General features: G+C 43.9%; 1 protein-coding gene across 4 annotated transcripts in view; it reads right to left on the reverse strand.

Annotated features, from left to right (window-relative positions):
• FRMD1 (FERM domain containing 1) overlaps positions 1 to 14,175 on the reverse strand; it is a 43,719-nt gene that overhangs the window by 23,588 nt on the left and 5,956 nt on the right. For 3 of the 4 annotated variants that reach the window (XM_054063811.1, XM_054063810.1, XM_054063808.1), the window contains exons 2-3: positions 9,432 to 9,604; positions 4,097 to 4,187 (exon numbers count right to left, since the gene is read on the reverse strand). In XM_054063811.1, coding sequence (XP_053919786.1) covers positions 4,097 to 4,187; positions 9,432 to 9,527 — 187 coding nt within the window. In that variant the 5' untranslated portion in view covers positions 9,528 to 9,604. The remainder of the gene's footprint in view (positions 1 to 4,096; positions 4,188 to 9,431; positions 9,605 to 14,175) is intronic. The other variant, XM_054063809.1, reaches the window with a different exon arrangement.

A 14,175-nucleotide genomic window follows, 5' to 3' on the forward strand; every position in this document is an offset into this window, starting at 1 on the left:
AGTCATTATATTAGAGCTGTATCTTCTTAGGTTGGGATATAGAAGTGATTCATAAAGGAAAGGCAACTATCCAAGCACAAATCTGAGGAAGGAGAGGCAGAAGCATGTATAGCCGGGAAGCCCCGGGGTTGTAGAAATCATGTGAGTCTACTTTGGAGAACTTCTATTGTCACCTGTATTCTTAAGAGACCCTGTGTTTTAATAGATACCCACATAATATAAAAATATTGCGGTAGTGCATTCCATCCATGAGTTTCATTACTGGAGGATACATAGACACAGAGGAGTTAACTGGAGACAGAGTGGTCTTGTCACAGTTAACCAAGCTCCTTGGCTAAGCACACAAGTAAGGAGGACTAGGAGGCATGGGTCTGACATGGTGAACAAGCATGGCTGTAATAACTGACCCTTGAGGCAGGAGAGCTGAAGAAAAGTTATTTCTGATAAACTGGTAAGAGAACACAGAGAGATGGTGGCAGGGTACAGGAGCTGCAGGCTTGCTCCTTCCCAGTCAAAGGCTTCCATCTGCTTGGGTCAAGCAAGGTTGGCACCTAGAAATGAAAAGCCCAAGATTCCCAATCACAAAGATCCAGGTTATAACAACAAAGGAGGCCTGGCTGTTCTTTGCCTGCTGACAATCAGTTTTGGGTTAGAAGACTGAATTGTGTTGCTGTGTACACATTCTGATAACAAGAGGGAGACCTCCTGCAGGGCACTAGATAAGGTTGACCCTGTAGGAGGAGCTACAATACAAGACCCAGCTGCTGAAGCGTATAGAGCCAGCTTGAACCTGGCAAGGTTGCAGGGTCTTTTCCCTGCGCAAATGACAAGGAAAAAGTGCTCTTCAGTAGGCTATGATGATCCTGACAAAACTAAAAGAGCAATATGTCCCAAGCTCTATATCAGTGAGGCTTCCCTTTAATATACACTCCCGAACTTAGCTTTCTAAGGGATCAGATTCTTCTTTTAGATGCAAGTTTTTTCTCCTCAGTACAGATGGCTGAATGGGTTTTTGTCTTGAGAATCAAAAAGCTCAAGGAGTAAAATGGGTGAAATACTCTGTTCTGCCATCATTACTGTTGTCTCAAATAATGAAGCTTGCCTTCAGCATCTGTAACAGTCAGAAGTGAAGGCAATGAATTTTGACAACGAATGCTGGAACACATGCTCGAAGTCCTAAAGCTTAGATATCAAAGCATTTGTGATTTGAAGTTTGCACCACATTTTGTGGTGCTCTTTTCATTTTTGCCACACTTAGGGGTTAAACTTCTGTTTCTGATTAAGGAGCCCAACCTCTCCCCCTCACGCACATACTTACTATGAGACCAAATGAGCATTAGTATATCTGTACAACGTCTGCAGGTCAAATGGGCTCCTAATCCAGATAATCCACCCAATGTGATTGGTTACAGTTCTGTAGAAATCCTTTATTTTTCATTTTCTTGCCACTGCTGACAGTCAGGGTTTTGTTGACAAATTAGCAGCAACGCAACGCATACAGGTGGATTAGAATACCTTGTTCTGCATGTGGCAGCATCAGACTGCCAAAAATAAATACACATTAAGAAACTAGGAATTACAACCTTATTAAAACAGAGCAGTGTTTCTCAAAAAATGACACCTCGGAGGTGCAGCACGGACAGGTGAAACCATGATGCAGAAGAGGAATACTTGAGTCTGAAACATGGAGGCTTCCTCTCTAGTTTTGCTGACATCTAACCTGCCCTCACCCTGCAGACCAGCCCCATGCCTTCCTTTCACAGCCTCTGCAGGTCATACACAGATTTGCTGCCTGGCCAAGGCAGCTGACTTAAGATAACGCCGAGCAATGCAAAACCTACCCCGGCCTCCCCACAACTTGACCAGGCTGCTTCCCCTTCTTGAGATGACAGCTTGCCTTGACACAAAAATCCCTGAAAAGCAGTAAATGCCTTAAAGGCATTTCAGATACCAGAAATGGGAAGTGTAACATTTGCAACAGAAGCAAGACCACTGGCAGCGAAGGAGTCTATCGCCACTCTGTTGGTCAAAGCAAGGCAAGAGGAAAATCAAGTTTGGGAATAGAAAATAAAACATTTCCTTTGCTACAGCTCTACAGTAATAAATTTGGAGCTATTTAAAAAAAATAAAGAAAGAAATCTCTAAACCCCACCCTACAAGATTCCTTTTGGCTGCTTACTGGACTTTCATAGACCAAAGGCAGGGACCAAAGGAAGCTACAACAAAGAGATCAGGTTTGCTGCTCCCTCTCTCAAGACTGGGCTGCAGCCTTCCTAGTGGCAATAGCTATTCAGGCAGAGAAACTCACTGCTGACACTTTCCTGTTGTCCAGCCCCAATAGTTTCTTAGACAAAGGCACAAACAAAAATAAACCTCATCCAAAATCATGACACCTGCCTGCGCGTGGCAGAGGGAGATGGCTGTCAGAAGATTAAGTAGCTTTACAAACTGAGTTACTGTGAGCAGGAGTGAGGAATAGTCAGGAAATCAAAACAAAACAAAAAAATAGACGTTACTCAGGCTACTTTTCCTTGACATTTTTCAAGGAGCTTAGCAAAGAATTAGCTGCTCTAAAAAGGAAGAACACTCCTGTGAAGCAAGAAGAAGATTGTGTTTAAAGTTATGGGCAATATATTTTAAGGGCTAGTCAACACAGCCTTATTATGCTTTTTGGGTTGGGTAGTTATACTGCATTTCCAACAGACTGAAAGATACCTGCGACAACAGGATACTTTGAGGTCAGAGCCCCTGTGCTTCACAGGGTGAAGAAAACAGCTCCATGTAAATGGTGGGATGAAAGGAAAAAGCAGGGTACAGAAAACATGAAACAAGAAAGATCCAAAGCGGAAAAAAGAGAAAGAAACAGATGCTCTTCTCCAGTTCTCCTCATAATTCAAATAAAACAGGAATGAAATTGCCCTGTCTTTCAGGGGAGGACAGGACCCCCAATTTCAGGCAACACGTCCTGCAAGCAGAATAGGCAAAAACTGGTGTTATAAAACGGTGGCAGAGGGGCAGATTCACAGGAACACAGTAGATCTGTGAAAAAAGTAAGTGCATTCAAGTCTTCCTTACATCTAAAAAAAAGCTGCACTGGCTTAAACTATGGGATATTTGTTAACTACCAGTTTAGTTATGTTGATGGAATCTCTTGGAAACTCTACAAACCTTATGGAGATAAAAATCTTATTCTAGGTCTTAGTTTGAATGCTGTGCTCCAAAGCCCCAAAAGTTGTTAGAGAACTTAGAAACTATTTTATCCCACATACTCATAAGGAAGCAAAAGAAACTTTATTAGAAGGACTCATGAAAGACTATCCTCATTTCAATATCTAGAGTTGCAGCAGTAAATAATAACACACTTGAGAAAATTTCTGGAGGGATGAAAAGTCCTTTTCGCTCTTGTGAAAATGTGGTGAGGCAGGATAATGAGGTCAACAGATCCATTTCTAATTACTAAGAGTTGAGCGGGGGGTTGCCAATGCATACACTACCCTAGAAATGTAATATCTCGTATCAATTTGCTCCTTTAAGGCATCATCTTACACTATTCCTTGGACAATAATAAGGCATAGGACCAAGCAGACTGGACTTCAACCCATGGACTAACAAGTTTAGCATTTCACGCACAATAGTTGAAAACCCCATGTACCCACATATGCATTCAGACTCCTCAAATCATTTGAGTTTCTTCCCACTGGTGCCACATTCTTTGTGTATGACGTCAGAAAATAAGTAACACTTTTGGCCCCAAAGTCCTTTTAAAATTCACCTCCCCTCAAACGACTGACAGTTTTGAATTCAGTGACAAATATGTTGGCGAGGAACTCAGCTACAGGAGTGAAAGAAAACCCCACAATGAGGTGGAACATAAGAACAAAGGAGGAGAACAAAAGCCCCCCCCCTTCTCCCAATTTGTCTGCCCACATACCAAAGATCAAAAGAGCTCTGAGAAGCCCGTGCATAATCTACATACTTTGTGACCTTATTACAATCAAATTCCCTGCTGCTGTGTATATATGCACACACTGTAAATACACAAGCCAGTCTGTGGACATTTGCCAAGTCATTTGCTCTGCGCACTGAGTTTGCTTACTTTTAACAATGCTGAGGCCAAAGAAGTGAGGCTCTTTAATCTTCACTAAATCACAAACTTGCTGAAAGAGCTCCTGTCCGGTGGCTTTAACCTGAAAGAAACAATCAATCCAACATTACAGATGGCTCACACACCTGGGTGGAGCAACTCTCCTTTACATTGGCCAACACAATTTTGGGTATCAGAATAAAATAATAATTAAAAAACACCAAAACCACAGAGAAAGCTTTGTTTTCAATATTACTACTACTATCACAGAATAATAATTAACGAGTCATTCTCCATCCTTCATAGTGCAAAGTGGTTCAGCTCAGTAAGACATGAATTTCAAGTTTCCTATCTGTTGGCATCTTTGTATAAGGATTTGGAACACCACTGAAGCCCTAGTTTTGTGCAGTACTGACTGGCCTATTTATAGGTACTCTTACAAAAAGCACATTTGTAATTACAGAAATGAAAATACTACTCTCTTGTAGATTTTTTTTTTTTTTTGAGAGGGTAAGAGAAAAATCAAAATAAAAGAAAACTTTCATTCAAGCAAACCGAAAATAAGAGTACACAAACAAACCCAGGAATGCATGGTTTGGCAGAAATAGCTTGTGGGTTAGAGATGAGGTTGCTCTGTACCCCACGCAGAAGAACTTGTTCTGTCCCCTGCTGACTTCTTGTCACACAGCAATTAACATCTTCATCTTCTGAAGCTGTCACCAACAGCCAATAAGCTCTGGTCTGTTTCCATGCCACACTGAGACCTTCCAGTACCCTTGCCCTCCATAACAATGTACATGCACTGAGGAAACACAGGGAAAGCAGAGATACCAGCACACCAGCTCCCGTAGGCAACCAGAGGCTGGTTAGTATAACATCGGCAAGCATGACACAGAACAAGAGAGAGCCTTGGCACAGCTACTGAATGCACTTTTCTAGCAGGGCTGCTCGGAGCACAGTCTTGCCCAGCATGAGAGTGATTATGGCTACCTGCATGCACAGAGCTAGATGCGTACCATGATCAGAAAACTCCCCCCTGTACGTCCTCCTACCTATAGCTTCATTTCCCCTTGTCCCATTGCACCACACCGGGAACACAGACAGACAGAGGCACAAACAAAAAACCCCAAACCCCCAACCCTTAGAGGCCTGGGGGAAGGAGCTTTGAGCAAGAGTGGATAGGAAGAAGAGAACAAACCAACACAGACAAACTCAGCCCAGGGTGCTACTAGCTGCAATACGGGCCAGGACCTCTGAATCCTGTTACATCACTGCAGGACAATGCAGATTCACAGAAGCCAGTGCAGACTTCCCAAAGGGTGACAGTGCAGCATCTCCTTCACAGCAGCAAAGACGACTGGGCAGAAGTCAACTACCCAACTCTCCTACAAACCAATCACCACCACCAAACTACTCACCACCATAATTGTTCAAGCCCTGTTAATGCAGGTGTGCCACACTCCCCAGAAACTGTCTGCACTCCCCTCCCTGCCCCAGCATGTACCATGTCACTAGACATGGACAATGGGAAGCTGGAGGTCATTTACACAGTAATTTTCTTCTACTTGGCAAGGCATCACTAGTCAGCCGCTCACTACCACTGCATCGGGAGCTTTGTAACCTGTGCTACAGCAACAGACGTGTGTGCATATATGTACTCTGGGAGGGGAGGAGGTAGTGCACAGTTCTGCTAAGACCCCAAACCACATTTGTGTCTTAATATGTGAGACTGCACCCTTACAGTCTCACACATAAATGCAGTATTTGCTCAGTGGCCAAGAACACGCAGCTGCAAGGGAAAGCTGGGCATGGTTCTGCCTCCTTTCTCAAGAAAGCAAGCTCTGAGCATGTTCCCCTACCTGGGAAGGACTCAGTAAGGAATAAATAACCTAGCGCTAGCCAGAATGGTTATGTACATACAAGAGTCACTGGCAGCACAGGACTCTATGTAAAAGCCATATGATTAAATGAATTTTCTAAGTGGCATGCTTTCACACCTAAGGGAAGAAAAACCTGGTTTAAGATACTCAGTTCTAGGGAACTGAGCACTTCAATGTTTTGTGACACTCAGCTCTAAAGCAGTATTTCAATCAGGTTTCTTGTGCAGCAGGTATGTGAGCTACCACCTTGTCCATTCTCCTTTGGGCACTTCCCTTCTCTATCAAGTTTTACTTCTATCCTTCAAGGCTACGCAATACTAACTACACTTGTAATTACTGATCGTTCGTCCTGTCTTCTTCTCTGCTCAAAGCAACCCACTTCCCTTTGCATTTTTTATCTGCACACTTCTCTTTGGTCTTTCTTCTCTTTGTGCATGGTTCCTTTGTCAAGCTGCATCCCAGAAACACCATGAAGCATTCCTTCCCCTGATTCTCAGCTGTGCCCCGTGCCAGACTCAGAGCTTCTTTGCACATGAAATTTAGCCCAAAGTGAAATCGCATGCAAGTTTACAGAAAGTAACTACTACTCCAGGGTCATTCTGTGTGCAAATATTCATGCATGTGGATTAGCTGTCTCTTATTTTTCTCGGTCCTCAGATCACGACTTTAGACCTACACTTGCCATTCACCAACACAAAGGACCTGACCAGATTTCTTCCCCTGCAAAAATTTCTGCTTATGCTCTCAACATTTCTCTGCAGCTACACAAGGACCAACACCTGCTGCAGCTGCTTCTCAACTACACAAACACAGGTAGGGTAGCTGTCTGCTCATCTTGGCAACCAGGTCCTTTATGCAGCTGCTAGCACCCCAGAAATTTTTCAGAAACCTAGTCATAAAAAGTAGTTGATATTGATTAACAAGTCAAAACTATCAGGGAGATAAGCCATAGTGCTGGCAGAAAAACAAAACTGAATGAACTGGACAACACTCCAAGATCTTTGGCGTGACCAATACAATTTTCAGTTGCACCATTCTCAATCACAGCCTGCTTAAGTTCCCCATGCTCATAATCCACTCCCTCCACTGGGGCTGCCTGGAGCAAGGCAAACTGTTTTGCTCCGTGCTCTGATGTCTGCTCTCCCCAGCAGAAACCTCCAAATCATTCTCAAGGCAGCTGGTGAGCTGCAGCACCCACTAGTTCTCCTCACTGCTCTGCTCCTCCTCATGTACACAGTTGGTCCCAGGAAAACAGCCCTATCTCTGAAAGGCATAAGACATCCATTTTAAACAGCACAGTTGAATCTACATGTGACCACATAAAACACATATAGGTAAACTCTTATCTGGAAGGGTGGAATTTATATGGGAGGGTGGAGAAAGGAATTACCTGCATAAACACTGTGCTTATCACTGGAAGGATCTATAATTTATTCTGCTGGAGGGATAACCATCCCTACCTACCTCACTGAGCTGCAAACTTGTTTAGTATTTGCATTCCATACTGAAGAGGTTAAAAGGCTTTGGAAATCTTAAGTAATGGCATTATTATTCTAATAAAGGAACAAAGTATCATCTGTGGTTGTGCTAATTAAATTTGGGTTCCACCAACATCACTAGAAAGTTGCCTTGATGTTCCTTTGGTAAAAAAAAAATATCTCCAGCTGCAAAATCTTAATTTTTGTTGTTGTTTTGAAGGGGTATTGTGGTGAAGCAGAAGCCAAACAAAAAGCTGGTTTTGGTGACTTGCCCAGCTGTAACAGGTCATGTTTCACTCTCTATGCAATTAGGACACAACTGTGCATTGAGATCTCATGTTTTGGCCCGGGCAGCTATTCCCTTTCATGCACAGGCATCTCCACATATATATTTTCCCAACTTCCCAGCCACCAAAGCAAGGAGCAGCAAAAAGCACTACCGAGGTAGCAGGATCCCCTTTTTGGGACAAGGTAGCAATGCTCAAGGTAGACATGCTCAGACATGTAGATGTGGGACTTAGGAACATAGTTTAGTAGTGAACTTGGCAGTGTTAGGTTTATGGCTGGACTCGATCTTAAGGATCTTTTCCAACCTAAATGATTTTATGATAAACTGCAGGAATCCACTATTTAGCATATGGTCTAAGCCCTGCCTAAATTTAATACAGTGAAGTATGACCCAGCAGTGGAGGAACAGCTGAGTGCCCAGCCCAGGGATGGCTGCAGCGAGAAGCGGTGACAGCATCAGCCATGCCAGCACACTGCCCTCTTGCACACCAGTCCGCATTTTCCCTGTGGCAAGACTGGCTCTGCTATCTTGGATCTTTAGCCTCCCTGATAAAAGCTCGAAGGTGGTGAGATTTAGGGTCAGTGGCAACGGACCATTACCCTGGCCTGTGCACCTGCCACCAAGAACTTAATTAAATGATCATTTCACGGCTTGCACAAAAGCCAGCAGATTGCAAAGGCCTTCTGGGGCAGTAGAGGGACTGGGTTTGAACTGATGACCTAGAAGCCGAGCACCCCAGATTCTGCTGTTAAAGCCTAGTTCCATCCAGCCCTTGTGACTGTTTCAGTTCACGATGCCACACTTAAACACAGCAGGTAGGGAAATTCCTATGTGGATTTTGAAGATTAGCATGCATACTTTTAAAAGCCATCATTTCAATTAAGCGCTTAAAATAACAGTTCACCTCAACTGTCTTTTCCCCCTCCTCATTCCAGAAAAAAAACCCAAACAAAGTAAAACCTTCCCGCGCACACAAGCACATAAACATGTTCACAAGAGAGCACTTATCTTTGAGGCTAGCTTGTTGTTTGAACGTGAAATGCCCCTGTCAGCTCATTTTCTCACAAGTTCAAGGAGCAACTGGTGTTGCACAAAGAGCCACCGCACTGTGGTGGACACTGTGCCATGTCAGGCTGCCAGCTGACCTGGCTCTGCTGTCACTCATGCACACTCTTACGCATTTGAAGTGGTAATCAAAGAAACGAAGCAACTCACCTCTAGTTTTTGTGTGTACAAGTACTCAAATGAGGGAGAAAACCCCTCAATAGTTGTTTACTCTGCCTTAGAGTCTTTGAAGGGATCTGCAGACTATCGAAACTAGAAATGGCTACAGCACCAGAGCAAACGTCATGGGTTGGGCACGCTTGCTAAGTTGCCAAGGCATTTTGGGTTTAATTTTAAAAATAGTTAGTTTATTGCTAGTGGCAAGATCACTCAGAGCTAATAAAAAAAGGGAAATAACAGAAAAAAAGAGTAGAAGGGACCCCCACCCCCCAGCCTAAAATATAACCAGGACTTTTAAGGAGCTCTGCAAATGAGTTGAAGCCGCCCAATTAGAAAATGGAGCACCAATTACCCTAAGCTGGCTAATAGCCTTTCGGTCAGCAGACCAGCACCAGGCTTTTAGGATAACAATGGGAGCTAACAAAACTGAACAGTCAACACACTGCGACCTCCCAGTCCTGCTCCTGATCACTCACCCCGACGACTAGGCTGAACTGCTCCCGGGTGGGCAGGAAGACGCAGACATTCCGGCTCTCCGGCTGCATCCTGCCGGCCAGCAGCACCCTGCTCATGGTGGGCAGCTCCGTGAGGGTTGTGGGGAGGTCTCCTCTCCGGGCAGGCGTCAAGCTCCCTTCATCCCACAAACCTGCTGAGAAGGTGAAAGCAGCAGTGTCATTCTCCTGCCAGTGCTGGGAGCAGCCCATGCCATGCATTGGACAGGAAGATTTCCTCCTTGATGTTTAAAATAAAACCCATAAACAAAACACTCATCCACTCTACAGCACCATGGTCAACATTTCCACCAGCATCACAGCACAAACCGGGCACAGGCAACCTTTAAATAGCCTCCAAGTCCCAGCTGAGTGCCATGAAACAATTAGGTCTCTTTAGAATAACAAACGAAACTAGAGATTAAGGATAAGGCAGATGACACTGCAGACTACTTCCCAAAAGCATTCAGGAGGGAGGGGAGAGCACCCTGTCCTTCAACTGGGTATCTTGCTCCTGCCCAAAGTGGAGTTTTCAATGAGCCATCAGCAGGCACATGTCAGAGCAGAAGACTTCTGAGCAGTCTTCCCACTCTCTCCACTCCTAGTCCCTCGGACACAGCTAAACCCAAATCCTCTATACCTTAACTGAAAGAAGGAGGTGGAAACACAAACTCACCGAGCTGAGCTGTTGTTTCATATTTCTTGTGAGACAAGCCCTGCCTGCCTCCTCCCAACAGCTGCACAAGCCCAAACTGCACAAGCATCTTAGAGCTGAAGTTATGATAATAACAGAAATAAGAAACAGAAATTCAATTTATGCCCAGAAGTACAGTAGTCAACATCATGCTGCAGCTGGATTAGACAGTTTCCTCAGGCACTCTCCAGGGTGAGGAAGCCTTCTGTGGCACCTCATAAATCCTGCAGGAAGGGGAGAGGATCCTCGAGGGTGGGTTAGGGACCCACAACAGCAGAGAACTGAACTGGTGGGACACCGACACTTTATGGGGTCTGCGCTATCCCCATAGAAGGCTTGATGCAAGCCAGCAAACCCCAGCTGCCCTGAACAAAGTTACCCTGGGAGGACTCCCTTCCACCAGGAACACTTGGACACGCATCACCGGTGCAGCAACAGAGGTGCTGCTTGCTGATACCTGCCCACAAAGACCCCACACCCTGGGGATGGGCACAAACCCCAGCAAAGGCAACCAAATACACCAACTCTGTTAGTGCCACCTTCTGCTGCCACCTGCTCACTGATGGTGGCACAGCTCACCTTCAGGAGACAAGCTGTGCAGGGATGCAAGGGCTTTTCCTTCACCCTCCTAAATGGATTTAAGGACAAGGGATCACAAGCAGCAAGGAAGCAGGTCATGTAACGCTACCACATGACATGCACACCTATATATATAAATGCACATACACATGTGCATTATACGTAAGTTTTAAGTTTGTCCTGCTTCGGGGAAAAATATGATGGAATCAAACTCTTGGGGAAGAGATGGGGAAAAAGCAAGCTGTCACAGGAAAACACAGTACAGTACAGAAAAAAGAACCTGGATTTACCCATCTCCATTCAATTCTGTGCTCAAAGATTTTTATTTTTTTTTAAAAAAAAAAAAAGCAAATACAAGAAGAAGATCTTTAAGTGTCTTTTTGCAAGCACACAAGCTGTCAAGCTGTTCCATGTATCCCTTCCCTGGGATGGCATATACAATGCATCTTAATAAAACATTTTTTGACACAAGTTCTTTAGGCAGAGCTTCTCACATGAAACAGAAGTACACAAAAATTGCACTACTCTATTAATGAAAAGAAGGGGTTATTAAAGGCTACTATTTTCACTTTTTTTCAAGATCGGAATTTAATTAAACAAGAACTAGGAGTCTGAAAAAGGAGATTGCTCTTAATTATAAGCAAGCAGGAAAGACATTTGACTCCGTGGGACAGGTGAAAGCTTCTATAAAATGAAATATTTAAAGAAAAAATCCAATTTAACCTCTCTTGTCGATATAATTATACTGATGAGCTCTCTTAGGCTCCAGGCTACACGCTACTAACAGCTGTATATAAATTACAGATGTCTACAGAATGACTTAAGGGCAACAAGGCACCATTATTATTGCCAGCTGATGTCATACACACCATAAACTTTATCAACAGCATAAAGATCTTGGAGTATGAGATCAGACTTTCCAACATAAGGAGGTTTGTCTTAATTGTCAAACTGCTGTCCTGGCTGGTACATATTCCCACTTGCAAGGGGAGATCACAGCCAGCGAAGATGTTCATGTGGCTCATTAGAGAATTGAAAATGGGACAAAGAAGTGACCAAGAAAAACACGCGCACACAATTTTCTGTGGATAACTGAAGAAACTGAATCCACTTACCTATAGCCCCTATAAAACAAAGCTTCTCTTTTCCCCTATCTCATACCTACTTTGTCCATTTGAACTATTAAAGAACACCCGTGGCCCCTGGGAGCAAGGAAGTGAGAAAGGATAGGGAGTAGTTTTTCTTCTTACATTTTAAAATGAATGAGCTTGCGGACTCCACAGCAGGTAAGAGGTTAAAGAAGCAATGTCCTTAATCTGAAGGGGGAGGTCAAACAAGCCCAGCTCAGCCTTCTCTTCTTTAGAGGTATGTTAGGATGTGATAAAACATAATGAATCATTAACTTTCTAGCATTGCATGTTTACACCTTTTTTTTAAAAAAAAAAAAAAAAATTACCCAAAGTTGTGAGCCAAGAGTAACTGCCCAATGAAAACAAGTGGCCAGAAGGAATGCTCTTACTTAAACATACACAATTTCAGGCCGCCCATATGCCATTCTTTTGTTTACCACAGATTCTAACCTCTTAACCTCAATTAAACCCTAAAAGCTCCAGCAAATGCACTGCAGATGAATTAATAAAAGCTAAAGTCAATCATCGCTCTGGGACACCCTAAAGGCTGTTTGGTTTTGTTTTATTTTTTTAAATAACAACACTTCATGTTTTAGCTCCCGGAGAAGTGTATTTTGAGATGTAATTGCCTCGTCAAAGGCCCCTGCAGTCTATCAACGAAACAGTCAAAGGCACTATTTATTTGTACTCTTCTGGTATCAGTCAGGAGACTTATTAGTGGCTCAGAGTGATGGCACAGCTTATTTAGCACTGTTTACTTTATATAAAAACACGTGCACTAGAGCTTTGGAAAACACACCTATCACTAATTTTAAGACTTCTCTGACAGAACAACTTAGATACAGCCACAAAAAGTCCCCTAATCTTACCCTCCTTTCTCGATGACTCCATGAGCTCCCTCCCAGCACCAGAGCAGAACTTCGGCATTTTCTGGGTCAAAGCAGTAACAGCTGAGGTTTGCCTCAGCAATAGGGCAAATAGTGGCAGAGCCCTCCAAGGGAGACGGATGAGGAGGAAGGAGACTCCTTCAGATACTAGTGGGGCAGCTAGATAAACCCCCTTTGCACAGCCTGTATACACAATAGCATGAGGATAAACAGCCACCTCTGAATTTGGGGCCACGCTCCAGGTGGCCCTTCTGGAAGCAGGTCTCATCCAAACAGCACGTGGGTTTGCGTAGCCTTACAAGCGCTGCTGTATTTTACACATTACTCACTGGGATCACTGTGAACTGGGTCCTAATCCTGATTTCAGACTCTAGGTTATGCCACAACCACATCTCAAAGGGATGAAACAATCACCTACCGACTCAAAGCAGCAGAACAGAACAAAGTATTCCTCTATTGAGAAAAAGAGGTAATTCTGTACTTCTCTCAAAAACACTTGGAAACATGCCTTGTAAGGTTTATTACAGTGAAACATCTTAGGAAAGGTGGTATTGCCGGAGCTGACAGAAAACAAGCTTTAATTATCTTTGTGATGAAACCTTACCAGGTGGCCCTATGAAGTCCCACTAAAAACTGTCCAGAAGCATTAAGACTCTTTTTAAGGTTTTCCAGACATTATCAGGAGATGTCTTAGGCTTCTAAGACACATAGACTCTTAGGCTGCAGTTTCACAATCAGCTTAAGCAGCTTTAATCAAGGCAGTCCTGCAGCAAGACAGACAGACAACTGCCTGGAAAGAAATCTTCCTTTAGCAGCAACCCACACTTGAGCAGCCTCATACTCATGATGAAAGCCTTAAAACTGACTCCCCCTCTCCTCCCTCACCTTCCAGGTATTTTGTCCCCTCAGAGGCATACTGTAGGGCAGCAGTACTATCTGCAAAACAGAGTAATAAAGAGACAGAGCAAGTAAAAATGTAATGATGACATATATTGGCCTTTCTCAGCAACTTGAAGACCCCACCCATCTCCTTTGACTATCCCTAAGATGATGAAAATTTCTCTGGAAAGATGCGTCAGTCAAGGAGGGGGTGGAGAAGTTGCTTGGCAGGGCACAAAAAAAGACTGAAGCTAAATAGCTTTATGTCATGGCTGCAGATGATGTGAAAAGTGCCACCTGCAACCAGCAGCCAGCACAACTAGGTCATGTTCTGCAGCGAATTCCCAGAAGCACATTGACTTTTCAAATCTATTTGCCTCAGCATCACTCCAAGACTAGCATGACACATCCAAGGGCGAGGATGCCACAAGGAGGTAAGGTACTGAATTTGATATCCACACACCTGCCTGCAAGCACTGAACACTGCTTAGTAGGAAGCCCCCAGTCAAAGCCACTGAATAAGGACTACCAGGACAGTTACCTGTCACTTGGGTGCTGGG

The sequence above is a fragment of the Cuculus canorus genome, chromosome 3, assembly GCF_017976375.1.
Source record: "Cuculus canorus isolate bCucCan1 chromosome 3, bCucCan1.pri, whole genome shotgun sequence".
Classification (NCBI taxonomy): Eukaryota; Metazoa; Chordata; class Aves; order Cuculiformes; family Cuculidae; genus Cuculus; species Cuculus canorus.